Source organism: Simochromis diagramma, unplaced genomic scaffold (genome assembly GCF_900408965.1).
Source record: "Simochromis diagramma unplaced genomic scaffold, fSimDia1.1 OVJJ01000439.1, whole genome shotgun sequence".
Classification (NCBI taxonomy): domain Eukaryota; kingdom Metazoa; phylum Chordata; class Actinopteri; order Cichliformes; family Cichlidae; genus Simochromis; species Simochromis diagramma.
Genome location: NW_024386899.1, coordinates 633,618 through 658,876, shown reverse-complemented (window position 1 = coordinate 658,876; position 25,259 = coordinate 633,618). Strand labels below are relative to the sequence as shown.

Genomic DNA, 25,259 nt, shown 5'->3' with positions numbered 1-25,259 from the left:
AAAACGGCCACCGTACTGTGTGACACGCTGAAATTTCACCCGACCTGTGGACAGAAACAGCGTTGTGTGGAAGGGCAGATTTGGTGACATCAGTTATTTCAACACATTTATGACATTCGACTGTCCCAACGCTGCTTTAAAATGATAGCTCAGCTTTCTGAAGAAACGAACAGCACAACCTGTGTTATTTACTTTACTTTTGCCATAAAGCCTAGATGAATAGCACATAGAGCGTTGAATCAATGATCAGTAATGCTGGGAAGGTGCCAAATAAAGGCAGGTTTGTCTGTAGAGGATTTAGAGGTAGTTCTCCTGCTTGTGTCTCCTCTGAGCTGCAGGATCGGCTCTCTTTGTTCCAGCTCTTTGTTTCAGTTTCTTCCACAGGTAGAACAAACGTAGACAGGAACAGTTTGTCATACAAAGTAACTCAGCTCCCTCTGTTCCTGGTGTTTTGTTAGTTTTTCAAAGCAGACTTCCTGAATAGAATAGAATAGAATAGAATAGAATAGAATAGAATAGAATAGAATAGACCTTTATTATCCCATGGATGAGAGGTTTGGGTGTTACACAGCTCTTGTAGCAAAGGGAATATAAAATATAAAAGGAAGCCTCAGAGTGGTGCTATAGACATAAGCAACTGCAGTCTGTACAAACAGGTAACGATGCACAGAAACATGAAATGTGCAGTGAACAAAGCAGCTGCTGAGTAAGATAACTGTGTGTTACAGTCTGACAGCTGCTGTAAGAACGACCTGTGGCAGCGCTGCTTCCTGCACTGTGGGTGTGAAAGTCCACTGCTGATCGAGCAGCTCGGTGTTCAGTCTCATGCAGGGGGGGAGGTGTTGTCCATGATGGGTGTTAGCTTAGACAACAGCCTCTCCTCCTCGATGGACTTCAGCGGGCGGTCCAGGACAGAGCTGGCCCTCCTGACCAGTTTGTTGAGGTCCCCCCGTCCCTCTCTGCCGCTCCAGCAGACCACAGCACAGAAAACAGCAGACGCCACCACAGTGTCCTGTTCACCCCCAAGGATCTCTGCAGGTGGAGACGACGTAGGCCCTTTTGTAAAGTGCATTTGTGTTTGTGGACCAGTCCAGTTTGTTATTGAAGTGAACACCCAGGTATTTGTGCTCCTCCACCGTTTCAGTGTCCAAAGCCTGGATGTTCACAGGTGTAACAGGGGCGGCTTGCTGCTGAATAGCAGGGCGACCCTGATCTAGGGCTACATTAATCCCATGAGAAGAATGTAGCGCCCCCTCTCTGTGGCTGATTTCCAGTGAGACTTGAAAACGTCCTCAGTTAGAAACTGCCACACGCTCCTTGTAATGACTGCACGATGAGTAAAACCTGTTTCTGATGTTTTGTGCTGCTTGGCTGCGTCTCTGCCAGAACATTATGTCGAGCTTCTCCGTTTTCATGTTTGCAATAATTCTTAGCTGTGCTGTGCAAACCAGGCTAATGTCCCGACACACCGTAAGAGACCTCGAGCAGTGTGCACAACACTGAGACGCTGCAGCAGGCTCAGAGGTCGCAGGCACTTAGGATGATGTTTATTCTGTGCGTTGTCCGTTTAGACTTCAGCAAACTCGGGTTAAAACCTGTCACCTATGAACGTGGTGGCACTGTGTGAAGGCAGGACAGTGGCTCTTTTTCCTTTAAGCAGCAGAGCTCTGCTGCTCCTCGGTGTCCCACACAGCAGAGCCGCCCCACCACTCCAGCCCAGAGAGCTTCTGCAGCTTTTAGATGCATACTTGTTTTTCGGGTGTGCTGGAGTAGGGATGCATCTAAAAGCTGCAGGACAGTAGCTCTCTGGACTGGAGCTGGAGAGCCCTGCTTCTGATCAATCAGGATCCCCCGATGTTTAAATGCTGCACTGGCTCCATTGCGTTGCTGCACATCACCAGTCTGCTGTCAGAAAAACACACGTAGGAGCAGGAGGTGGTGTTTGCAACTGAACTCCCCTTATGTTGCCTGAGTTTCTGTCGGGTATTTCCTTGTTAATAAAGTTATCAGTGTATTGCTGATCTTGTTTCCTTCTGAGCCCCCCTCTGTGCTGCATGTACAGATGTTGTGGCCACAGAGGGTTCATCCCAGCAGCTTTTGTCACTGTAAGGACTGCTCAGTGGTATTTGATATGTTTTTAAAACAGATATTGGATCCGTGCATGTGGCATTATGTGGTGAAACCGGCTGCAAGACAGAGTTAGACTAACTGTGATACTTAAAGGTTGCATGTTAGTGCAGGTTAAACAGCTTAGTTTGCTGTACTGTGAAAACTAAAGAACTCGCTGTTCTTTAAAGGTGCACAGTGGCCGTGGGTTCATGGCCACAGTTAGCATCACATGTAGCAGAGTCATATGAATTTTAGCTGATGAGCTTAGATCCACTGATGGGCTGTGGAGGATGAAACATCTGCTCACATCTGGTTGAATCCAGGTGTGTCCATCCACAGAGAGCAGCAGGCCAGCTGATCACAGCCTGCACACAACACCTACTGGAGCTCTCAGGAGAAATGAGTGCGAGTTTGATTCAGTTCACTGAGCCGTGACACCAGTTTCAGGTTCCCCACCTGCTGAACCAGATTCAACCTCTGACTTCCTGTTTACAGGCAAAGTCCCCTCTAAAAGGAGGCAACAGCAGATAGATTTGCTTTTCCTTTTTCTTCAGACTAAAGTTTGTGTTCCCCTCTACTGATATTATTCTATCATTATGTTCACATAGCACAGGGTTCAGTCAGCCTAGGACAAAATAGAAGCGTCCTCCTTTACTTCCTTACTCTGAGCACATTTAGAGCCTTTACTTTTCTCTCTCGAGTAAATAAGTTGAATGAGTACTGTGACTTTTACTGGAGTATTTTTAACAGCAGTATTTGTACTTGTACTTTGAGTACAGCATGTCTGTACTTTTGCCACCGCTGCTTAGTCTCATAGGTTGCAGTCTAAGGGCTGAGCCTGCTCATTAAGCCTTTTTAATCACTTTTGGTGAAAACACCGGATGAGCTGCCGTCCACTCTCCGTCAGCTTTGGCTGAGTTAGTAACAACTTTTTCACTAAACCACGCATTAACCAGGCTGGTTAGTACGAGGAGACTGTTACGATGACAGGTCACCGAAGCTGGTTTAGCAGCTGATGCTCCAGCTGATGCTAGCTGATGTTAGCTGATGCTAGCTGATGTTAGCTGATGTTAGCTGATGCTAGCTGATGCTCCAGCTGATGCTAGCTGATGCTCCAGCTGATGCTAGCTGATGCTAGCTGCTCGGTGAATGCGCTCCGGAGAAAAGCTAAAGTGAGCTGGACAGTCCGAACAATGGAGGCAGCTTCACGGGCGTTTCTGTCAGTGTGAAACCAGTGGAGCTGTCTGTGCAGTAACCAGCCTCAGCCGCAGGGTGGCAGTAATGTCACCGGTGGATGCAAACAGAGAGATCCGTGACAGCGCTGTCCGAGAACAGATGCAGTTACGTGTAAGTTTTTGTCCCGCCTTTGTAGACAGAACATCTGAAGAGCTGATGCTTCTGTTCAGCTACATTCTAGTGTTTTGTTGGTCTGGTTAGCTGATTGCACTGATCGGTGTGGTACACCTGTACACGTTATTGGTGCAGGTTGAACCCAGGTGGTGTTTAAACATAAAACGGAAGCTTCAGGAGGTAAAAGCCACAGTTTGTTCCACGCTGTCCTCCACGGTAGCCACAGCTTCCACTGTGGATGATGTCTGGCTTCATGTGCTGTGTAGTTCCGTGACTCACCGCTTGTGTATGCGTGCGCCTGTCTCTACATGCTCGTGTCTGCCTGTGTCAGTGCTGCCCGGGAGTCCACAGCCTTCTGTGTTACTGTGGGGAAGTCGTGGGTGCTGCAGCTGGCGTGAGGAAGCTACACGGATTGGCCGCTGTGTGTTTTTTCTGCTTTCTCTTGTGAAGGGAGGAGGAGTGTCCGGTTAGGGGAACATGATCTTCCTCACACGCTGAACTCGGAGGAGTCCAAACTGGACGGAGACGAGACTTCAGGAGGACAATGTAAGTGAATACGGAGGAAGTGAGGAGTCTCTCTGGGATCTGCTGCTACTTACACTCACTCATTCAGACGCATCCACAAGTCTAGTGATGGATGCAAGTCTGGTCTGTAAGTAAAAGTAATCTGATTACAGATGTACACCTTTTAGGTAACAGACTGTTAGATTTGAACATGTACAATGATACAAATACAGGCCAGAGTCCGCAGCAGAGCTGTAGAGGTTGAACAACAGCAGAATAACTAAAGATCTCAGTCAGCACCGAAGGACAGCTTAGTGAGGGAGCCTCGTGCAGGGGGAAATACTTCCACAGTGTTGGAGCCACGACTGTGGAAGCTGCTGCATCGCTGAGCTTGTGTTGCATGTGTGGAGCAGGGAAGCATCAGCTGACCTGAGAGAGCGCTGGGATGAGTGCAGCAGCTCACACAGATAACAAGCACTGATGGCTGGATTCATGCCACTGTGCCTCAGCACAACGTTTAGCAAGTGAGCTGCTGTCACCTCTATCATCATCATCGTTGTGTAAACCACAGTAACGAATCTGTGACCTTATTCCTGTTCTGCAGGTTCAGCTTCAGACTCGCCTACAGTTTCTCATACAACCTGTTCCAGTTCTGTGGCCACACGTGGATACTGGCTAATACTGTCGCCAGGTTTCTTATGTTCGGCCAAGGTAAGGTTAGGAAAACTTACCAGTCTCAGTTAATCTGAATTAGTCTGACTTTTCCAGGAAGTGAACGGTCTGTGCAGGTCAAAGTAAATAATAAAGGCACTAAGATGGCAGTGCTACCCTGAGCGATGGACCGATATAGAAAAACACCCAGCTTAGACTCCAGGCTCGGTTTGATCAGGCCGTCGTTTAAATCTCATTAAGCCTCATCGAGCTAATTTATGTATTTAAGAAAAGGTATTCAGACATTATCTGCTTCCCCCAAATCCTCCTGTGAAAACTTGAGTTGCAGAGCTGCATCAGAGGAGTTCATGGAGCAGCAGCCTCCTGCTAGTCTGGCTGTTAGCGCTCTCACATCATGTTAGACTGTGTTTTCTCCTGAGGTTAAACGCTTTCTCTCAGAGCTCTTTGACGTGGTATCATTTCTTTGCCTTCGTTCGCTTGTTGCGTGAGGTTGCTGTGGGACACAAACAGGGACCGCGCTGCTCGTTTCTCTGTAAAGGCTCATTTGCTGTTGCTGAGTGAAGTCTCCAGTAAACACAGACATCGCTCCAAATGCTTCATAAGTTGACTAAGAAGTATATTTCCAAGTTAGGACTGATGAGCATGCCGCACATGTTGTTTGTGACTGCAGATGCTTTGGCCGACACCTTTTACTCTGTGGGCTTTGTGATGAGTCTCTGCCAGCTGCTCTCCATTCTGGAGCTTTTCCACATTGCGGACGGCATCGAGAAAGCCCGACTCCTTCCTCGCTTCATCCAAGTGCGTACGCAGCTCAAAGTTTAATGACATTTTTATCATTGTTGTTATCTTTGATTGATGCACGGACGCGCTGTCTTCCTGCTCCTCAGGTGATGGAGAAGAACCTTCTGTTGATTATGATCATCATGCTGGAGGAGCTGCAGAGTAAACCGGTGGTGTGCGTGCAGCTCTTCTTCTGGAACGTCCTGGACCTCCTCCGGTAAGCACCGCAGGTTTTACAGTGATGCACAAACACATCGGCATTCAAACTTCAACTTTACTTTGATAAATCGTTTTAAAAGCACAGGATGCAGAGCTTTAAGAAGCTTTTAGCTCCTTACAGTTGAACAGCACTGCCTGGACCTGATCTCTCAGCACTGATGCAATCATTTTACTGATGTGTCAAACTATGTGCATATTTTAAACCACGGCGGTCTCACTTTCCCTCTAAGCAGATACCCAGGGCAGGAACCCTCCCCCTAAACAGCCAGTTTACATTGCAGTGTAGGATCCACTGATATCAGGTCGCAGTGGAAATATCTTTGGTTATTTCTGTGAAAAAGAAACCACTTTGTGACATGTTGATACAAAACCAAGCATGTCTGACTGGAGCTTTAATGAGTGTTGGTGGAGCAGCTTATTATTTACACCAGCGGTCCCCAACCTTTTTGCACCACAGTCCGGCCTTTAAGGTGTTGCAGATAAATACAACAAAATGAAACCAGTACCGAAGATTCATTCATAACACAAGAAGAAAACAGAGTAACAATAAAAACCACAGCGGAGCCTGAAACGACTCAGGCACCGGCCCGTGACTGATTCATGGTGATCTCCATAACACCGGGCCCAGGCCTGAGGAGGGAGCGTATTTACACACACATAATACTAATATGAACAATGATGATCTGTGCATCAGTAGAAGGTTAACGTGCTCACACACTCACATCTAAATATTTGAAGTGCAAACATCCACATTTGTTCCAATGCTGTGGACAGACTGACTGTTCTGAAGGCACAATTTCAACAATGTCTCTTATAATGATAATAATGATGATAATAATGATAATAGTAATGATGATAATAATAATAATAATAATAATGATAATGATAATATCCTTAATGCCGTATTCGTACTACACCATACGTAGCTGCATTATGATATACGACGTGATGATTTGAGTACATTTGGATTTCCAGATGCAAACATTGTTTCTCGTCCAATAAGCTGTGCCTGTGGTTTGATGACAGGTATCCTCACGAGCTGCTGTGTGTCATGGAGAAGCCGTCCAGCACCATGCTGTGGACTCGCTACACGCTCTGGATCCCCTTATACATCCTCACGGTCATCGTTGAAGGTGTTGAATCATTACGTTTCCATCTTTTATTCCAACAAACTGAGAGCTGAGCTCATAAGTACTTTGACTTCTCAACATTAAGAGGTTCATTGTGTGGTCAGAGTGTTGTGTAAGGGAAGTGCTGGGAGCAAACAGGAAATGTGTTAGCCAAGCAGAGCTGATGATATGAAGCCAGGAAATGAGCACAGTGCATTCCAGCTGCAGTGAGTAACCGTTGTGCTGCCTGTAAGCAGAAGTGCTGGAACGTCCTGTATATCAGTGACACACAGGCCAACAACACTGTGATAGTGGATGAAGTCAAAGCGTTTGTTCCCCTTTTTGTTTCTCTCTCAGCTGCCACCATCTATCAGGCGCTGCCTTATGCTGAGCAAACGGCCTCCCAGTCGTGTCCACTCAACTCAACGACAGCTCCAAACAGCCACCTCCCCCTGGTGCTGGCGCTCTACCTGCCCGTCCTCACTCTTGGTAAGACGGAGAACAACCCTTTGTGACATCACAGTCACCTGATGGACCTGCTGAAACGCAGCACAGCTGCACTGATCCACGATAGTTTGAGTCCAAGCTCCTCCTTTACACTTATGGTCACTGCAGTCGTCCTCCGTCAGCCACTACTTTGATTAGCTGTGGTTGTTTCAGCTTCTTTTCCCCGCGTGCAGCCACGTTAAAGTTTTTCTCGATAAATCAGACTCACTCTTGGTGGGCATTGATCTGACTCTGTCCATATTTACACACAACCTCCCCGTGCAGCTCTGGGCCTTTTTACTTTGCAGTCAGTTTGACTCTGACTAGTTGCTTCTAGAGATGGACTGATCCGATATTACGTATCGGTATCGGTCCGATACTGACCTAAATTACTGGATCGGATATCGGAGAAAAATAAAAAATGTAATCCGATCCATTAAATATCACGAAAGCACCTCACAAAACTTGCAACACGCCGTAACTCACCTCAGAACGTTAGCACGTCGGAGCAGTATGCATCATGTGATAGAGCGGCTGTGGCATGCGGGACCTGTGGTGGTCTGGATAGCATTTGGAGCTTCGCTAGCAACCCGGCATTTCATCTCCGACAAAGTTATCCCGAGAGAAGTAAAGCAAGTGTGTAAGTCCATCTCTGAATGTTTGTAAAGCATTCCTGCGTTAAGCTTAACGAGCGACTGCCTCTCGCTCTCCGGCTGCTACTTCAATCATGAAACTGCTTAATGATCAGCTGATCGGCTTTTCTGTCGGGAGTACGTCTCTCTGGTTTGTTTTTGGCTCACTTTGCACCAGAAAGAGGAAACCAGCGGCTGAACAACAGCAGCACGTTTAAGCTTGATAAGCTGTTGTTAGAATTTATTTAATATTACTTTCTACTCGAGGATCTTTTTTTCTACGTAGCTGACGGCTGGTAACTGTGCAGGGGCGGATCTAGCAAAGTTTAGCCAGGGGGGCCGATAGGGCATTAACAGGGAAAAGGGGGCACAAAGACATACTTTTCTTTCTTATTCTCATTTAAAATGTCGAGCTTTTAATAAATAATTATCCGAATCTTACACCCAAAGTTTTAATTTGATGCAAAATGAATAGAAGTCCATTACTGTATATAGTAACTATTAAGTCTAATATATATACCCTAGTAAGCTATAGTACTTTTTCCTTTGGGAAGGTACCATCTGTGCAGTCTGCAATTTTGTTGAAGAAAGATGTTGAATCTATTTAATATTTCTTGAAAAAGAATTGATTTCTGTGCATTTTTTTTCCACACTGCATCAAATTAAGGTTGATTACGTCGATTAAGCATCATGAGGTGGAGCGTGAGGGGTGGTTCCCTATTTTTTTTTTTTTTATTTTTGTTGTTGCTGAGAGTTGGAACCCTATTAGTTAGGTTGCTTAATATTTATGCTAAGTACTCTTTAAAATACCAGAATAGGGAGGATGGTGTAGGTTTAAGTTTATTAGATTGATCAGTATTGCTGAACTATGAAATTTTTTTTTTTTTGCATACAGGTATAACAGAATAGCTTTAGTGTAGTTGTTGTTTTAAACTTGAGTATGAACTTATACAAAATGCAGCAAGATATTTAAAAAACAGTTTTGTTGATTTAAAAAACACTATATCGGATTCATATCGGTATCGGCAGATATCCAAATTTATAATATCGGTATCGGACATAAAAAAGTGGTATCGTGCCATCTCTAGTTGCTTCATGCAAATACAGAACAAATGATGCTTAAAGTGACTGAAAGCTCTGATGCCAGTAAGGTTTGAGTAATCATGTGGATTAAACGTAATAAAAGCTGTAAAACAGATTAAACTATACATTTCATACTTGCAGCATTGGCATTGCAACGTTGCAGAGACAGTTTTACTTTTTTCTTTAGATACTGCATAATCGTTACATAACTAAGACATATGTTACCATTACTAGTTTTCTAACATGAGGTCACTGTTGTGGTCCTCAGTCGCTCGTCCTTGTATGTTAAACATGCTGGTTGGACGAGGGTTAATGAGGCGGTTAGTCGTGCCGTTGTCAGGCTGATACAGAGATACGGTCGCTTCAGTAACACGACCTAAATCCACCTGAACTAGAACACAGACTGAAGGAAAAGAAAACGTTCTCAGGTTCTCCTGATTTGTTACTGTTGGAAAAACTACGGGTGGCACTTTCCTGAGGAAGACTAGGACGATGAAGAACAGTTACAGGCCTCACTGTCACATCATCATAGTGTCCGAGCTTTCTGACCAGGTCTGTGGTGACAACACTGAGGAGGATCTTCTATCTGGGGATGTTAAACTGGTGTCATGAATGAAGTTACTGTGTAACTGTAGTGTAACTGTGATGTAAAACACTGTTTGCTTTTCAGGAGCCTCGCTCACAGTCGGGCAGCTGCTGAAGGAGAGGCACCACCACCTGGAGAAGTGGAACAGGAAGAGGAAGTAACATGAAGTCACAGCTCGCTGGAGTTACGGATGAAGTCGAATGTAACGATCTGCTGTAAAGAGAGAGCAGGATGTTCTAAACCCAAAATGATTTGTTGCACTTTTATTGACAGCACAGATTCCTACAGTACAGTTACTGTCTAACATTAAACATGCCCACAGCTCAGACCAGCAGCCGTGCGTCTCTTTGTGTACGAGCAGCAACGCCTGAGCAGGACACCGAGGCTCCTCTGGGCTACCAGCCGTACGCTCTGGTCCACACGGCTTTCTTCTTGAACTCTGCAGAGGACTTGAGCGCCAACAGAGCAGCTGAAAGGAAGCACAGGAGAGATCAGAGGAATCAGAGCGATCAGAGGAATCAGAGCGATCAGAGGAATCAGAGAGATCAGAGGAATCAGAGCGATCAGAGGAATCAGAGAGATCAGAGGAATCAAGAGAGATCAGAGAGATCAGAGGGATCAGAGGAATTAGAGAGATCAGAGGAATCAGAGAGATCAGAGGAATCAAGAGAGATCAGAGGAATCAGAGCGATCAGAGGAATTAGAGAGATCAGAGGAATTAGAGAGATCAGAGGAATCAGAGCGATCAGAGGAATCAGAGGAATCAAGAGAGATCAGAGGAATCAGAGAGATCAGAGGAATTAGAGAGATCAGAGAAATCAGAGAGATCAGAGGAATCAGAGAGATCAGAGGAATCAGAGATCAGAGAGAGATCAGAGGGATCAGAGATCAGAGAGAGATCAGAGAGATCAGAGGAATCAGAGATCAGAGAGAGATCAGAGAGATCAGATGGCTGTTCTGAAGGCCAGATCATTTGTTTCACCATGATGTTTGAGTAAACCTCTCTTAAAGTCAGTGTTGGTCAAGTTACTTGGAAAAAAGTAATCAGTAACTAATTACTTCCCCAAAAAAGTAATCCTGTTACTTTACTGATTACATATTTTCAAAAGTAATTAATTACTTAGTTACTTTTTAAAAAACACGATTTACAACCTGAAGAGGTGATAAAGCGATAGATCTTTCAGCCTAATTCTACTTTTTCTACATAATCCATCATACAAAATGTAATCAAATGGAAAAGTCTCTTTTTTTAACTTGTTTTATTAGTTTTAATCTTTTAACTTTATGCATCAAGCAAAAATTTAATTATATGCAACATTCTCTGACTGGAAGAAATATTTAAACCTATTTTCTGCACATTCCAGCACATAAAATAAAATATTTTTGTGTGTTTACACTCACTCTTTCAAATAGATGCAAGTAAAACACAGCAGAAAATAAATAAAGTCAAAGATTCAGCGGTCCTGTTGCTCTATTTTCACCTGTAAAGCAGGAGTGGGGTAGGCGGAGGTTTACCCTGGTGCAGGTGAGCCGCGGTCAGTGGAAGAATCCGCGAGTGACTTTCCCATCACGTGGTAGCGTAACAGGGTCATAAATCACATCTTGTTATAACCCCCAAACCGTTCCTGTTATACCTGACTGTTAGGACCTCCAAGCCTGTAGTTGTGTTCATTATCAGTTAGAGCCCCCCCTCATTGTTCTTCTTCTTTGGTGCAACCCTATAAATACAGTGCACCCCTCTGGCCCCTCCCCTTTTCTACAATCCCCCTGTGGGAGAGGTTGGTGTCATTTCTTTCCAACACTGTAAAACACACATATAATCCATATTTAGCCACCCTGATGTTTCTGATTGCAATTTTAGTTCGGTCATCGTCATCATTATGCCTGTTTTTGTTAGATGCTATAAATGTGTAGCATGTGTGTGCCACATGTGTGTTCTAGGGAACGTGAACGCATGAATATATACTCCTTGCTAGCTTGGAAGTTGTGGTGGGTTGAGCTAACCCTCTTCCCCACTGTTTGTATTTGATCATAGGAGCTGGAGCGGGCAAGCTATTTATTTGGAGGTGTTTCTTTTACCTTTCATCGTCAGACACAACACAGGAGCACACCAGTTACAGTAGCTGCTCGGTGCTTACTCTGAGGTTTAGGGGTTTTTTTGCTGTAAAAAGAAGTTTTCTTCCCAGGCACAACGGACACTAATGTTTTTGTCACTTTTTATGGAATCAAACTGAAAGGTCAGGTCAGTACTTCCACGCTTTAAACGCTGCACGCTCATACTCTCTCCGCACTCTTTATGGTTAATCTGCACACAGCTGTTGTCACGAACGGCGCACTCGCTTACGTCACTGTCATGAGACATTCTTGCAAAAAAATCACGGTTTTAGTGACGCAGTAACGCAGCGTTCCTACGGGAAAGTAACGGTAATCTAATTAGCGTTTTTGCAATAGTAATCCCTTACTTTATTCGTTACTGGAAAAAGTAATCTGATTACAGTAACGCCTGCTCTTTCCACAGCTTGTTTTCCAACAGTGCTGTCAGCTGTGTGTCAATAAACATGGTGCCTTAGTTCTCATGTAAAGACGGCCACAGATTAGGCCTGTTAGCAGCAGCTCGTTTGGCCAAAAACAATTACTGCTAACAAACATCACTGCAGCTGTGTATATAGAGCCGAATCACAACAGTCCCCCTCTATGGTAACGTGATATTGTGAGATAACCTGCAGCAGTGCAGAGAAACCCTAACAGTCCAACGACCCTGTCTGAGGACGTGGTGAGGGAGGAGCTCCGACACAACCAGGTTCACGGAGGCTATGATTGGTTGGACTGTTCTGTCTCTGTGATCACTGACGGAAACATTTCAGCAGAAACTACAAACTCCATGTGTCTGAGCTGAAATTCAGGCTTCTAACCTGAACGCACACATTTGCATCCACAGCAGTGTGTAAGCACAGAAAGCTGTGCGTGGATGAGTAAACCACTCAGAGAAGAACAGTGCTGCATAACAACCAGTGCATGAAACACACGACGCATTTCACAAGGAGACCCGAACATACAGGCTTTACCACGAAGCTTTAGCTTCTGGGGCAAAACCAGTAAAGAAGAAACAACAACCCCGCCCTTCGATTTTAGACGGCCTATCACTCCACAGCAGAGACGCTGTCGTTCCCAGTTGCTTCCACTCTGTCACCTCAACTGGAGTTTGTGTTCAGGTGCCATCCTATCAGCAGCACGTGCTGTAGACGCTACCAAACACCCGGCTGCTCGGGCTTTTACACCTGTGGCCACAGAAGTGACTGAACACCTGCACTCAGTGGTTTGGGGAGGTGAGTGCTTTTGGCTTTACAGTGAAGTTTTTACCTGGAGGATGTAAGAACCTGACAAAACTCAGGCCAGGTCTTAATTTCAATGAGACCTGCACAAGGACAGTAATAATAATAATCTAATTAAACTGTTCATTTAGGTGTGATTTCATTAAGCACTTTATGGAGGCAGTCTGTGGGTACTGCTGCCATGCGGTTCAAACAGAGTGACATATTATGACATATTCCAGTGTGTAAGTAGGAAAAAGGCTGCTTTGTTCACCTTTGGCTGTGCTGACCGTTGATGCTGACACGCTCTGCTCAGGAGCTTCCATGATGCTGAGCAGCCAGTCTATGAACTGAGACACACACGGGGTCATCCCTTCTGCACGTTTACAACGAGTGAAAGTTGAGCTAAAGTTCAAAGTTCACAGCGCAAACACTGACCTTGGGTGTTTGGCTGCTCCAGGGCTCCTTGTCCAGGAGCCGAGGGAGGCTGTGGGACATCGCTAACAGGCACTGGGACAGGGCGCCGTCCACCGACGACTCCTCGCCATATAGACCGTGTGTTAGAGCCTGAGGCTTGGGGTCTGGCTGCCATGGAAACCACTGGACCCGGATGCCAAAGAGGAGTGGCATGATGTGGTCACCCCAGGAAACTACTGCAGCAGCAAAGAGCTGGAACAGGAAGTCGGTGGCCTGCAGAGCACACTCAGTTAGAAACACGACACAGAACCTGCTTCCACCAACTCAAATACACAGAAGAAGAAAACAGCAGCAAGCTTTCCTCTGCTGCTGATGCTCGAGAGCAGCCTCGCTGCCATCACTGTAGTTTGGCACCGTCATGGTGGACCAGCATTTAGCTAAGCTCAGCTGCTGGGAGGAAGAGGAGGATGTGTGGGAGTCGCTGTGGGACATGGTGGTCACTCAGAAACATACCGATCTGGTGTCTCCACACTGGACGTCTGTTACGCCGTAGGCAACATTTCGGATATGTCCCATCAGCTGCAGGAGCCACTCCATCCGTCTGGAGATGCCTGTGACAAAGAGCGAGCTCAGCATGCTGACTAAATGACAACCACCATGATAAGGTGTCAGTCGTCTGTTAGATCAGAACAGATCCACTTTCCACGCAGTAGGAACGCCTTCCTGTCTCACCTGTGTTGATGCTGGTTGCCAGGCGACACTGGTAAAACGTCTGCAGGAGGAGCCACCCCACTCTGCGGCTTGGCCAACCACGGAGGACCCCAGCAATGACATCATTAAGACTAAGGAGGGGCACTCGTCCCTGAGAGGTCAGGTAGGCTAAGATGAAGCAGGTCTTCTCCATCTGAGTCTAAACAGAGCGCAGAGATGTTAAAGCCACAGCACACGCCCCTCCCTGAGCCTGGTTCTGCAGGAGGTTTCTTCCTGTTAAAAGGGAGTTTTTCCTTCCCACTGTCACCAAAGTGCTGCTCATAGGGGGTCATATGATTGTTGGGTTTTTCTCTGTATTATTACTGTAGGGTCGACCTTACAGTATAAAGCACCTTGAGCCGACTGCTGCTGAAGTGAACAAAGTAAGCATGTGAGGAAGACTCTCTAAATTACTGAAAGCTTAAATACTATATGGTTACATTTGGTCAAACTGAACGTTTACTCCTTTTAGAAATGCACGCTTTCAGAGTGGGCCCCCTGCTGGGCATTAGGAAGAATGCAGGTTTTACTGTCCACACACTGACAGCTATAAATAATAAAGCAATATGAGCTACAGGTGACTGGAATTAATTCCATTTCTCCTTCCACTACGAGACCAGCAACATGTGTTTTACCCTGTAAACCAAATGTACTTCTGCCCACATGGAAACAGTGGACGTGGTCCCTCTGCTCATTTTCTGCTGGTGTTATGAACACTGTACCTCAGAGACTTTCATGATCCTCTCAATCTCTGTGTCAGACATCTCAGACAGACACTTGGCCACGCCCACATACAGATCCACTTCATTATCCTGAAACAAATGTACAAAAAAAATCAAACACAAACACAAAAATTGTTATTTTTTAGTTAAAATGTCTCATTTAAACACCTTTGAACCTGTGTTCATGTGTTAAAGAGGCAAAGCTGGATGCCAGCAGGGCCCAGCAGCAGGACGAATAAAAGGCTTTAATTGTTAGACTGCACAAAGTCAGGGTTTCAAAACAGACAAAGACTGATTGAAGGAGATCAGCTGGTTTCACAGAAAGGTGAACAGAGCAGGCTAGCAGGTTCAGCTATTAGCAGCTGTTAAACTCAGGGAGCTGAGGCGACACACACCAGCGCACATATATCATCAACGAAATTATTCCAGCCATTCAAAAGCTGAAATGTAGCCACACTAGCATCAAGTACCATGAAACACGACCACTGTGCTGTTCTTCAGACTGAGGAGATTAATGCTGCTCAACGTAATTGAGGATTTGGACAAAGGCTAAAATGAGTGTAACTGCCCGTGATCCTCACACAACTATTTGACTGTTTTCCTGTTTCTTTTATTGTCCTTTGAACATGCTGGTCTAGATCAGCTCTCTTCTGTGAGTCTCAATGTGACGGCCTGTACAAACAAAGGTAAAAGGAGGTCTGGAGTGGCAGAAACAGCGACAGCTGTGTCACAGAAATCACTGTCAGCCAGAGCGAGCAGATGTGCTGGTTACAGCTGCATCATGGACCAGAGGTCATGTGACCATGATCCAGAGGTCTTCTTCTACGGGCAGAATCAGCTTTAAATGGACTGCAGCAAACTGTCAACACTTCTCTGACCAGGTGCATCAAACGTGACAGCTTCCTCATGAAGAGGAGGAGGAGCAGACCCTGCATCTCTGATGGGATGAAGGTCGTTAGTGTCTTTGGCACTGGCACACACATCTGTCTGACTACAGCCAGACTTCATCGTGACCTGCGTCTCACCTTTCTCCAGCTGAAAACATCTGGCCTATTAAGCAGCTGTTGTCCTACATCAGACCACCTGCTCTTCAAGCAGTGCCACAGTTAGTCTGCACACACAGAGGGAACGCTCTGTGTCCATTCACTCAGCTTATCCAGCTGACATGTCCTGTGTGTTCTGCTATGGATGTAATCATGACTGCATCCTGTTTTTATGTTTGCAAACTTAATGTTGTCCTAATAAACCCAGACAGCCATCCCACCAACACATGTACAAATGTTTGCATGTTTCACTGAAGCACCCAGTTTGTATCCAAGAGTTCGACAGCTTTAACTTTTGAGTTTGACGACATCAAACGAACACTAACAGGAACCTGCTGCACATCATGTCTTTGCACTTGTTATAAACCTGACTGGCATTTCTATCAGGCCTCCTCGTCCAACATCCATCAAGATAATTATGTATTACTTATGTCATTAATATAATAACTGAGCACAGGAAACAGATATGTGAGATACAGACAGGGAGGGGCCAGAGCTCCCTTTGAAGTGGTGAAGTGAGCTGTTACTGTTACAGTAACCACTGCTGTTATTATGATGCTGTGTTTGGCCCGTGTTCTTACAGCTGAGCTAACGATGGGCTGAAGCTGCTGTGGTGAAGAGAAGAGCTCATTTCCAGCCGAGCTCTGAAGCTCTGCACACCTACAGCAGCATGTGTCACAGCTTCTTGCTTTGAATGAAATGGGTTTATGCTCCTGTTCGTGTCTGTGGGTGGACGGGAGCATCAGAGGATATCAGGATCCCCGAGCGTAAAACCAGGGACAGAGCCATGTATCAAAGAAAAAGCTTCAGCACTGCAGACTGCACCTGGATTCGGTCGGGCAGGAAGGTGAAGATCTTCTCCGTGGCAGAGCAGAGGATGGTCCAGCAGCTGCTAGAGGGGTTTGGGAGGGCCATGGCCTGAGCCAGGCCCCGCAGCACAGAGCGACACAGGGACGCGCGCTGGGGTCGGAGGTCCTCCTGAAACTGCTGCAGCCCCAAACTCTCCACATACACCTGGAGCTTGTCCTCAGTCACGTGCTTCATCCACGAGCCCAGAGTCTCATAGAGGTGGGCCCGGGTCTGGTACTGGGGGAGACAGACAGCCAGTAAGGATCTCAAAGCCTTCATCATTGTAGCAGGTACTGCATGCTCTCCTACAGCAGTGATGAGACAGACTGCATGTGTGTCACGGTTAAAGAGCATCTGTTCAGCTTCAGAAGCCAAACGCTGTTTATTCAGACGTTTATTCAGCTGCTGTACGACTGAGAAGCAGCTGAGCTCAGAGGTGAGGCTGAGATGCTCCTGTTAGCTGTTCAAATATAAGCTGGATACCAGAAACAACAGATTAAAGTGGACCAGCCTATACACCTGATGGAGAACTGAATATCAGCTGTCACAGCGCTAATACACAACTGGACTTACACTGAGACTGTGGACCAGGGGAGGGGACAACCAGGAGCCCAAAAAGAGAGCAGCGCTGTGGGAGGACTGGGTCTGACAGGCTGCCAGTACAACACACTGGTGCTGCACATCCTCTCCTACAAAACACAACAACAACACAGACTGAACAGAATCTGTGGCTGTGCTTCACGGACAGCACTGAGCGACAACTCTTACCAAAGCTCATCCTCATTAAAGGAGACAGAGCGGCGCTCCAGTTGATGGGCGGATACTGGAAAGAGGCGCCGACTGACGCCAAAGCGGTGAGGGCGGTCTTAACCAGGCCTGGATGGGAGGCCTGAGGACCTGGGCCCAGAGAGAGGATGTTACAGAGTTACAGCTTCAAACACAACGAGCTCTGCAGATGTCACAAACCTTTGTGTCCAGCTTCTGCGATGAACTCCGTCGTGGATCTGACGACACTTTTCTCTGAGAGGTAACTGAAATCTGGAGGAACTGGGAGTTGGATCAAAGTAGTTAGTGCCCAGTAGCTCCCAGCGTGTGTGTGTGTGTGTCTGTGTGTCATTCTCTAAGAGCTGAAACTTTATGAGGAATGAATTTTAAAGGATTACTGATGCTGCATCCAGCTCTGCTCCGCCCACTGACACCTGTGTTACCTGCTGTGTGACTGTGACTGCTGCAGATGTGGGCCAGATGCAAATGTCCCAGCAAGCAGGCGCTGTTGGACTGCAAACCGATGGCTCCAGAGAACGTGACGATCTGCACCCAGAGAGCCGACAACAGGATGAAACAGATGCTCCGAGGTGCGAGGCGAGGGGAAGTATGGTGTGTAGTAATGGGAGTGAAGTCATATTTGATAAGTAAACTCTGACCTGTGTGACGGCCCGAATAACTTCATTCAGCCTGTTCTGCTGCTTGGACACGAGCTCCGTCTCACTCTTCAGCTGCATCAGAGGAGAATCAGCATCAGTCGGTAACTTTAGCTGCAACTAAGGTGTGTCTGCATCTCTTTGTGAACACGGGGACACTTCACATAAGACACACATCTGCACTTCTGTCACATCTTTTTAAATGCTGGGTTTGCCAGTGTGTTCCTATGGTAACCATGGTGATTCCTAAACTCTTACAGGGTCACGTGAGCTGGATGCTCTATGGCTCCACATGCTTGAAACCACTAAACAAACATCCTGAGAAACAGCAGCTGGTGACGACATGTTTTCAGGGACTGAGTGAAGCACATGCTGATGCTCAGCTCAAACACAGCAGCAGCGTCTCACCTGAATGAGGTAACTCTCTGACCCCACCAAAGCCACCAGCCCGTTGACAGCAGCCAGCCGCTGCATGGTGGGACAGCCCTGTAAACAAAGGCAGCACGAAGGTCAGCGCTGGGACCCCAAACATCATTTCACGTGATTGGACATCGTTTACATGAACATTTAGACTGAGATGTATAAAGTCAGGTTTTGTACCTCAGCCAGTAAGATTTTGATCCAGGCTGCGAGCAGGTGAGGGTGGATGTGCTCTGCTTTGCCGTGGCCGCACACCGACAGGCCGTGGACCGCTAACCCCAGAGCCAGGGAGAAGCCCGGGGTCTGGGGACACAGGGTCATCAATAAAACCACAAAGAGCTGCTGGAGCCAGAATGACCCCCATCAGCTACCTACTGACCTGCTGGCTCTCCTCAGTCAGGCTGCGCAGCGTGTCCATCACCTCCTCGGCCTTGGCGGCGTCAATAAGACCTGCGCTGAATGCTGAAACGGTCACGCACGCCACAGAGTACGCCAAGACCTGCACACACACCACATGTGAAGGTCAGTGAAAGCTTTATACGGCACACAGTTTTCAGCCTTCACCCCACACTGGCCGAGCAACGTCTCCACCTTGGACAGCTGTTACACTTTTTATTTGCTCTACAAGGTCACGACGACACGTTTTTACAGCTTATACAAGCCGAATCTGTTCCAATCGTACGGTAAAGATCATAAGATGCACCATTTTAGTGCTTCGAGGTCATAGGTCAAAGTTCACAGATCACCATCAGGCTCAAAGTTTTAACTCTTCATGTAGCAGAAACTGTCTTTAGTAGATAACTCATCAAAGATCTGGAGAGAACTAAGTACTATCTCAGCTTCTTCTATCACAAGCGTGTCTGAGCAGACAGGTACAATCAAAGACTTGATCCTGTATCAGATTCAGGACCTCGGCTCTGTGTCAGCGTGCGAGCCGTGTGCAGGGCTGCTTACCTCCTGCTCCATGCGTCCCCGCCCACTGCAGTCCTGCAGGTTGGCCAGCAGCTTGTCGAGCGTTAGGCTGACACGGACATGTCGACTCCTCTGTCCACTGCTGCAGAAGGCAGACAGCACTAGCCCCAGACCCAGTATGCAGCCAGTGCTGAGGAAAGAAGGCAGAACATGAAGAGACCACGTTTAATATGCTAACCGCTGTTTCACTGCTGAATATCCTAACATGCTTCCAGATGTGTCTGTGAAAAAGAGTAAATGTGCCAAACGAGCAGCAGCATAAACCAACCATGTGATGTCAGTGTGCATTTGCTCTATTCATAAGAGGACGTACTTGTATTCCAGGTTGGGGTTGAAAGAGGAACCTTCCAGAGCATCCAGAGGGCCGAAGAGGAGATCAGCATCCTTCTGAGCAGACTCATCACTGACAGAGGACAGAGGCAGTCAGTAACCGTTACGCTGTTGGTTCACATCAGAATCTCCTCCTGCAGACTGTACCTGAGGCGCTGGTGCAGCAGGGTGGACAGCACCATGCCCAGACCGAGCCCGGAGTGGAACTGGATGGCCTGGGAGTCGTCTGCGGCGGGGGAGCCCGGGAGGCCGGCCCGCAGTGCCGACAGGATGTGGGTCAGACTGTCCCGCTGCCACACCACGAGCACGGAGACGAGCAGCGACAGGGCGAGGCTTGCACAGGAGCGCGCTATGGTGCTCGCTGTGTTCTCACCCGAGTAGGAGCGCTGAGGAGGCCGGCAGCACAGGGTGAAGGTGATCAATGCAAGAAAGCAACTTTCTATTCACAACAACTGTCACAGCGTTTAAATAACTCGAATCATCTGCCAATCACGGCTTCTTATGTAAAAGCTGATGAAACTCACGTGTAGAAACCAGGGGAAAACTCGTCCTGTGGACTTGAAGCTGCTGCTGCTGATGCTGAGCAGGGTGTCCAGCACCATGGTCAACCAGCTTCCTGTGGCCACAAACTCTGGTCCAGCCTATCAAGTCCAACAGCACTGAGCTAAGCATCTATATGATTATGAAATAGCAAACACAGTGTGTAACAGGACCCTGCGGTGTCTCACCCCCAGGCTGCCGTCACCATCAGTGGGCAGGTTGCTCTCATACTTGGCGAGAACAGCGGCGAGGCCGCTCAGAGCCAAGATGGCGTTTCCCTGAACAACAGGACTGTCCCTGAAACGATCCACAGAAAGTCATTTCACAGTGCTCGCATCAGGTTACTCTGCACAGCTCACCAAACGTTTCCCTAAACAGAGCGACCAGGGGACTCACTTTGTAGCAGCTTTGATGACATCTGCCAGCTGATCTCTGGCCCTGTGTCAGAAACATGAGAAAAATACATTAAAAAGATGAAGAACGTGATGAAGAGGGTGACCAGTGTCTGTTAAAGCAGTGGTGCAGATCAGCACTTTAGGCTATTTACAACCGTAACTCCCAAAACATCAGGACGGCGTCTCACATGTAAGTGAAACAGGATGATTGATTTACAGATTAAATGTAATCACATGTTTAAACTGAGAAAAACCAACATTTAGGGGAAAACAAAGTGTGGAGAATGTAAGTGTGATGGTGTAGCGCTGAGGCAGACGCTGTAGCATCTTTGTAACGGTCTGTTAATGTCTTCGACTGGACTTTGGGACAGTCCTCCTGTTCTTGTCTGAGCAGCTAAAATCCTGGATCAAAGTCCTGGGTCTTCTTTGGTGGATTGTTTATGTGCCTCTCTTTTGCCCAGAGAATGCTTCCTCCATGCTTTCTAAACAAGTCTGCGCTCCAATTCATCCCACAGATGTTCTGCTGGGTCAAAGTCAGGACTCTTTGTAGGCCAGTCAGGTTCTTCCTGTGCACACGTTCATGTTGGGAGCAGGAAATCGTCCCAAATGTCTTTGTATTTGGAAGCATTAAGAATTCCTCTCACCAGAACTAAGCAGCTGAGCCCAACCTCTAAAAAACAGCCCCACTATCATCCCTCCACCACCAAAGTCAGACCAGTATCAGTCTCCTGATAACTGCCCAACCAGACTCCTCCATCTGCGAGACGGAGAAGCGTGAACACGTCTCGCCTTGTCTGGATTCCAGTGGCGGTGTGCTTTACACCGCTGCAGCTCACACTTTGAACTGCACTTGGTGATGCAAGGCAGGGATACAGCTGTTCCATCATGGAAACCCATGAAGCTCTATGAAGCTGTTCTTGATCCAATCTGAAGGCCACGTGGAGTCTGGAGGTCTGTAGCACTGGACCCTTCAGAAAGGCACCAGCCTCTGTGATGTTACGTGACCGCCCGCTTTGACTTTCACTCTGCTGTAACCACAAAGCTGACTGTGGAACATTTAGTAGCGCACACATTTTACAACTATGCTTGTTGCATCCGATCACGACACCGTCCCACAGACTTTATAACCTGTGACTGACATGCCTGAAAACCATGATTCACTCTCTTCATGGTCAGGAGGGAGAGCAGGTGGTCTACTGGTCAGGAGGTTGCTGGTTCAGAACCAGTTATTTTGGCTACATAGTGCAGATGTTACCACAAAGTGTTGATGTAAAGTTTGGTTCACACAGCAGAGAGGGATATAAAATGGCCTGCATTTGTACAGCGCTTTTCTAGTCCCTAAGGACCCCAAAGCGCTTCACACTACATTCAGTCATCCACACATTGTCAAAGGAGCTTGCAAAGAAAAGCGTCCGGACTTCTTTAAGTTACTTGAAGACGTTTCACCTCTCATCCGAGAAGCTTCTTCAGTTCTAAGGTCAAATGGTGGAGAGAGGTGAAACGTCTTCAAGTAACTTAAAGAAGTCCAGACGCTTTTCTTTGCAAGCTCCTTTGACTACGATGACCTGGATGACTGAGAACCTTCACAGACATATCATCCACACATTCACACACTGGTGATGGCAGCTACATTGTAGCCACAGCTGGGGCGCACTGACAGAGGCGAGGCTGCCGGACACTGGCGCCACCGGGCCCTCTGACCACCACCAGTAGGCAAACACGGGGTTAGTATCTTGCCCAAGGATATTTGTCATGCAACCGGAGGCAGCCTGGGATCAAACCACCGACCTTCTGATTAGTGGCTGACCTGCTCTGCCACCTGAGCTACAGCCACCCTATATGTATATACACACACACACACTACAGTCAATACAGTAAGATTAGAGACGATGTACAAAAGCACTACCATTTATACACACAGTCTACACATATACATGCAAGTATGAGTGTGGGTCTCACCACAGCCAGGCACAGTGATGCTTGTACTGCAGCTCCTGTGGATCCTCTTTGCCTTGTTTCTGGAGCATCTCTAACTCAGCACGTCGACCCTGCCAACAAAAACCAAACCCTGAGAGGCCTTTACTGTGAGGTCAGAGGCCTCAGAGACTTTACTGTGAGGTCAGAGGCCTCAGAGACTTTACTGTAAGGTCAGAGGCCTCTGAGACCTTTACTGTGAGGTCAGAGGCCTCTGAGACCTTTACTGTGAGGTCAGAGGCCTCAGAGACTTTACTGTAAGGTCAGAGGCCTCTGAGGCCTTTACTGTATGCTTTTGTAACACCTGCACAAACCTCCATAGCGGCGTAGAAAGCTCGGCTCATGAAGCCCCTCCAGGCCTGTGGCAGCAGGAGGGCACGGTGCCACTCAGAGGGCTGGATGTTGACCTGTGCACCAAAATACAGAAGAAGGAAACAGTTCCTCTTTCAAGCTCTGCGTACACGACAAAGAACAAGCGTGAAAGGAAAGGAAGGAGACATCACGTACTTCATGAACGAGGGCTGTCAGCGTCTGCTGGTAGCTGCGGCTGCGGCTGACCAGGAAGCGGCTGATGGGTCTCCCAGCACGATCGGTCTGCACAGACAAACTGTACGACAGGAGCAGCCCAGCTGCACCACAGACAGAAAGGGTGAGTTATAATGGTGCTTCCAACAGTAACGTGTTGGTACACAGACACACTGTTCAGCACGCGTGGGTTAGAAATCTCCACCATGTCCTGGCTTCATGAAAACCACACAGATTAAATCTGCAGATTATCTTCATGTTCCAAGCCTCTCCTCAGAAAGACGTCCCTTCCTGTAGCTCCACATATTCTCCCTTCCTCACCAACTTAAGAAACATAACTTTGATATGCTGACTGACAGATTTGACCCATGTGAAAGGCAAAGCAGCTGACATGTTCATAGTCACATTCAACAACACCACACAGTCGATGTCACTGAGACCAGCTAAATGAGCTGTTACTGGGTCACCTGCTAGTCCTGGCTTCAGCCCAGGCTGCTTGTTTTTCTCGTAGGTCTTGAGCATGAACGACGGGATTCCTGCCACCGTTTTACCCCGGTCTGAGCGGAGGTTACCCCCCCTCAGGGCTGAGAAGTAGATTCCCCGTGGCATCTGACTCATCTCCTGCCTCACCAGTGACATCAGGAAGAGCTCGAAGGCTGGGAACATAAAAGAAACACCATCAGTGCACCATCATCAGCATTACTCAGTATCACATGCAGATGTGACAGATCCACGATCTCTCCAGGGAACCAGCAGGAAACACACCAAACACCTGGTGTCTGTTTCTGTGCAGGTATGCTCAAACAGCTCAAACAGCTGTGATGTGGATGGTTGTGAACAGTTGTGCTAAACAAAATGTTGTAAAATCATGTAGCATCTTTGTGTATCTTAGCGGTCCCAGGACTGCACTCTCCTGCACAGCTGCTTTCAGGGTTACAGCCTCCAACGCTCCTGCTGCCACTAAGACCACTTTGTTCTTGACCTCTCCAGTCCCTGCTACTCTGGAAGCTGAAGCACCCCCGGCCCTTAGCCCTACTACCGGGTCGACGGGGCTTCTAGTCCATATGTGGCGCGGCTGTTTCTATACACTACAGCTTCCTGGTTGTGCTTTGAGTTTATGCTATCCCAGCTTGCATCTTACATCCTGCTACTACGTGGTGGAAAATGTCCGTAGCACCTTTGCACAGTCTGCAGCCGTGGTAGACTCCCTCCTACCACAGCTCTAAGGATCTGGATCTTTCTACCAGTCATCTGGCTTCTCAGCATCTGTTTTAGCATCTGCAAGGACGTGGCTCTGACTGATCTTCATCCTGCTGGCCTCACCAGGTGGATGTCACTGACTCCTCCCACACAGCTTGATGTCATCCATCTACAGGATGACATTTGATGACATCACCTCTTAGTGATGAGCTGGCTTTGGGGATTGAAGCCTGTGCAGACAGAAGCTGGGACGTTGTCTTTGTACACTGCACACTCCAGTACTGTCTTCCACAGGTCCTGATGAATATTATCAGTGCGCTGAAGCACAGTAACAAGCAGGTCAGTGTGCATGAGTGGGGCATGGAGTCAGGTTGGTCTGCCTAGTCTCAAGTGCTCTTGTACAGTCAGAATGACATGATAGCAACGAACCAGGAGCCTGTGCTTTGGCCCCTTGTGTTGTTTCTAATCCAGAAATGCATATACTATTATATATTGTACATATATTTATTCGTTTCAGATGTAGCCATTCTTGTATTTTGCACAACTCTGTTGCTTGTGAAGCTCGCACACAAGAATTTCACTCACATGTGCTGTACCAATGTACCTGCACATGTGATGTGACAATAAAAGTGATTTGATTTGATTTGATTTGATTTGATTAATGCCTTTCAGAGTCGTGTACTGGCTCATGTGCCTCCACAGCTTCACAGAGCAGCTCCTGTGTCGTGGAGAGGCGAGTAATCGGGCCGTGGTTTGATGGTTCTGTCCTGTGTTCGTGCCTTTAGCATTCCCCATATCTATAGACCGCTGATCACTGAACGCTTCTTCCAACAGTAGACATGGATTATGTCGGGTCCCGC

At 47.3% G+C, this 25,259-nt stretch overlaps 2 protein-coding genes and 1 long non-coding RNA gene across 6 annotated transcripts in view; 1 reads left to right on the top strand and 2 right to left on the bottom strand.

The window, feature by feature from the left end:
• Positions 1 to 3,417: 3,417 nt before the first annotated feature.
• LOC120735323 (very-long-chain (3R)-3-hydroxyacyl-CoA dehydratase-like) lies at positions 3,418 to 9,856 on the top strand. 4 transcript variants are annotated; one of them, XM_040034641.1, is made up of 8 exons: positions 3,418 to 3,639; positions 3,791 to 4,005; positions 4,568 to 4,674; positions 5,306 to 5,433; positions 5,523 to 5,632; positions 6,661 to 6,767; positions 7,101 to 7,232; positions 9,615 to 9,856. In XM_040034641.1, coding segments are annotated over exons 2-8 (663 nt in total). In that variant the 5' UTR covers positions 3,418 to 3,639; positions 3,791 to 4,003; the 3' UTR covers positions 9,692 to 9,856. The 4 variants fall into 4 exon arrangements, with proteins under 4 accessions (XP_039890575.1, XP_039890574.1, XP_039890576.1 ...); XM_040034640.1 differs by having other exon boundaries at positions 3,418 to 4,005; XM_040034642.1 differs by lacking the exon at positions 3,418 to 3,639 and having other exon boundaries at positions 4,004 to 4,111.
• The window catches only part of focad (focadhesin), a 30,498-nt gene continuing 15,017 nt past the window's right edge, over positions 9,779 to 25,259 (bottom strand). The window contains exons 20-44 of the mRNA XM_040034637.1: positions 23,667 to 23,855; positions 23,182 to 23,303; positions 22,989 to 23,081; positions 22,660 to 22,748; positions 20,702 to 20,743; positions 20,494 to 20,602; positions 20,290 to 20,406; positions 19,913 to 20,151; positions 19,749 to 19,838; positions 19,418 to 19,565; positions 18,843 to 18,962; positions 18,644 to 18,766; positions 18,452 to 18,529; positions 18,047 to 18,118; positions 17,831 to 17,933; positions 17,589 to 17,669; positions 17,391 to 17,519; positions 17,196 to 17,311; positions 16,599 to 16,859; positions 14,731 to 14,820; positions 13,991 to 14,168; positions 13,772 to 13,869; positions 13,280 to 13,531; positions 13,116 to 13,191; positions 9,779 to 9,999 (exon numbers count right to left, since the gene is read on the bottom strand). Of these exons, the coding sequence (XP_039890571.1) occupies positions 9,926 to 9,999; positions 13,116 to 13,191; positions 13,280 to 13,531; positions 13,772 to 13,869; positions 13,991 to 14,168; positions 14,731 to 14,820; positions 16,599 to 16,859; positions 17,196 to 17,311; positions 17,391 to 17,519; positions 17,589 to 17,669; positions 17,831 to 17,933; positions 18,047 to 18,118; positions 18,452 to 18,529; positions 18,644 to 18,766; positions 18,843 to 18,962; positions 19,418 to 19,565; positions 19,749 to 19,838; positions 19,913 to 20,151; positions 20,290 to 20,406; positions 20,494 to 20,602; positions 20,702 to 20,743; positions 22,660 to 22,748; positions 22,989 to 23,081; positions 23,182 to 23,303; positions 23,667 to 23,855 (3,089 nt within the window). The 3' untranslated portion in view covers positions 9,779 to 9,925. The remainder of the gene's footprint in view (positions 10,000 to 13,115; positions 13,192 to 13,279; positions 13,532 to 13,771; positions 13,870 to 13,990; positions 14,169 to 14,730; positions 14,821 to 16,598; positions 16,860 to 17,195; positions 17,312 to 17,390; positions 17,520 to 17,588; positions 17,670 to 17,830; positions 17,934 to 18,046; positions 18,119 to 18,451; positions 18,530 to 18,643; positions 18,767 to 18,842; positions 18,963 to 19,417; positions 19,566 to 19,748; positions 19,839 to 19,912; positions 20,152 to 20,289; positions 20,407 to 20,493; positions 20,603 to 20,701; positions 20,744 to 22,659; positions 22,749 to 22,988; positions 23,082 to 23,181; positions 23,304 to 23,666; positions 23,856 to 25,259) is intronic.
• On the bottom strand, positions 15,428 to 16,575 carry LOC120735324. Its single transcript, XR_005696229.1, has 2 exons — positions 16,106 to 16,575; positions 15,428 to 15,909 (listed from the first exon to the last, which is right to left on the bottom strand). It is a non-coding gene; the product is annotated as an uncharacterized LOC120735324 (long non-coding RNA).

What these genes read in the sequence shown, in the direction of transcription:
- LOC120735323 (XM_040034639.1), top strand. Translation starts at nt 4,444, where the DNA reads ATGGCTGGATTCATGCCACTGTGCCTCAGCACAACGTTTAGCAA. An exon ending in CTCAGCACAACGTTTAGCAA is followed by an intron (nt 4,488 to 4,567) that starts GTGAGCTGCTGT and finishes CCTGTTCTGCAG; the next exon opens with GTTCAGCTTCAGACTCGCCT. An exon ending in GTTTCTTATGTTCGGCCAAG is followed by an intron (nt 4,675 to 5,305) that starts GTAAGGTTAGGA and finishes TTGTGACTGCAG; the next exon opens with ATGCTTTGGCCGACACCTTT.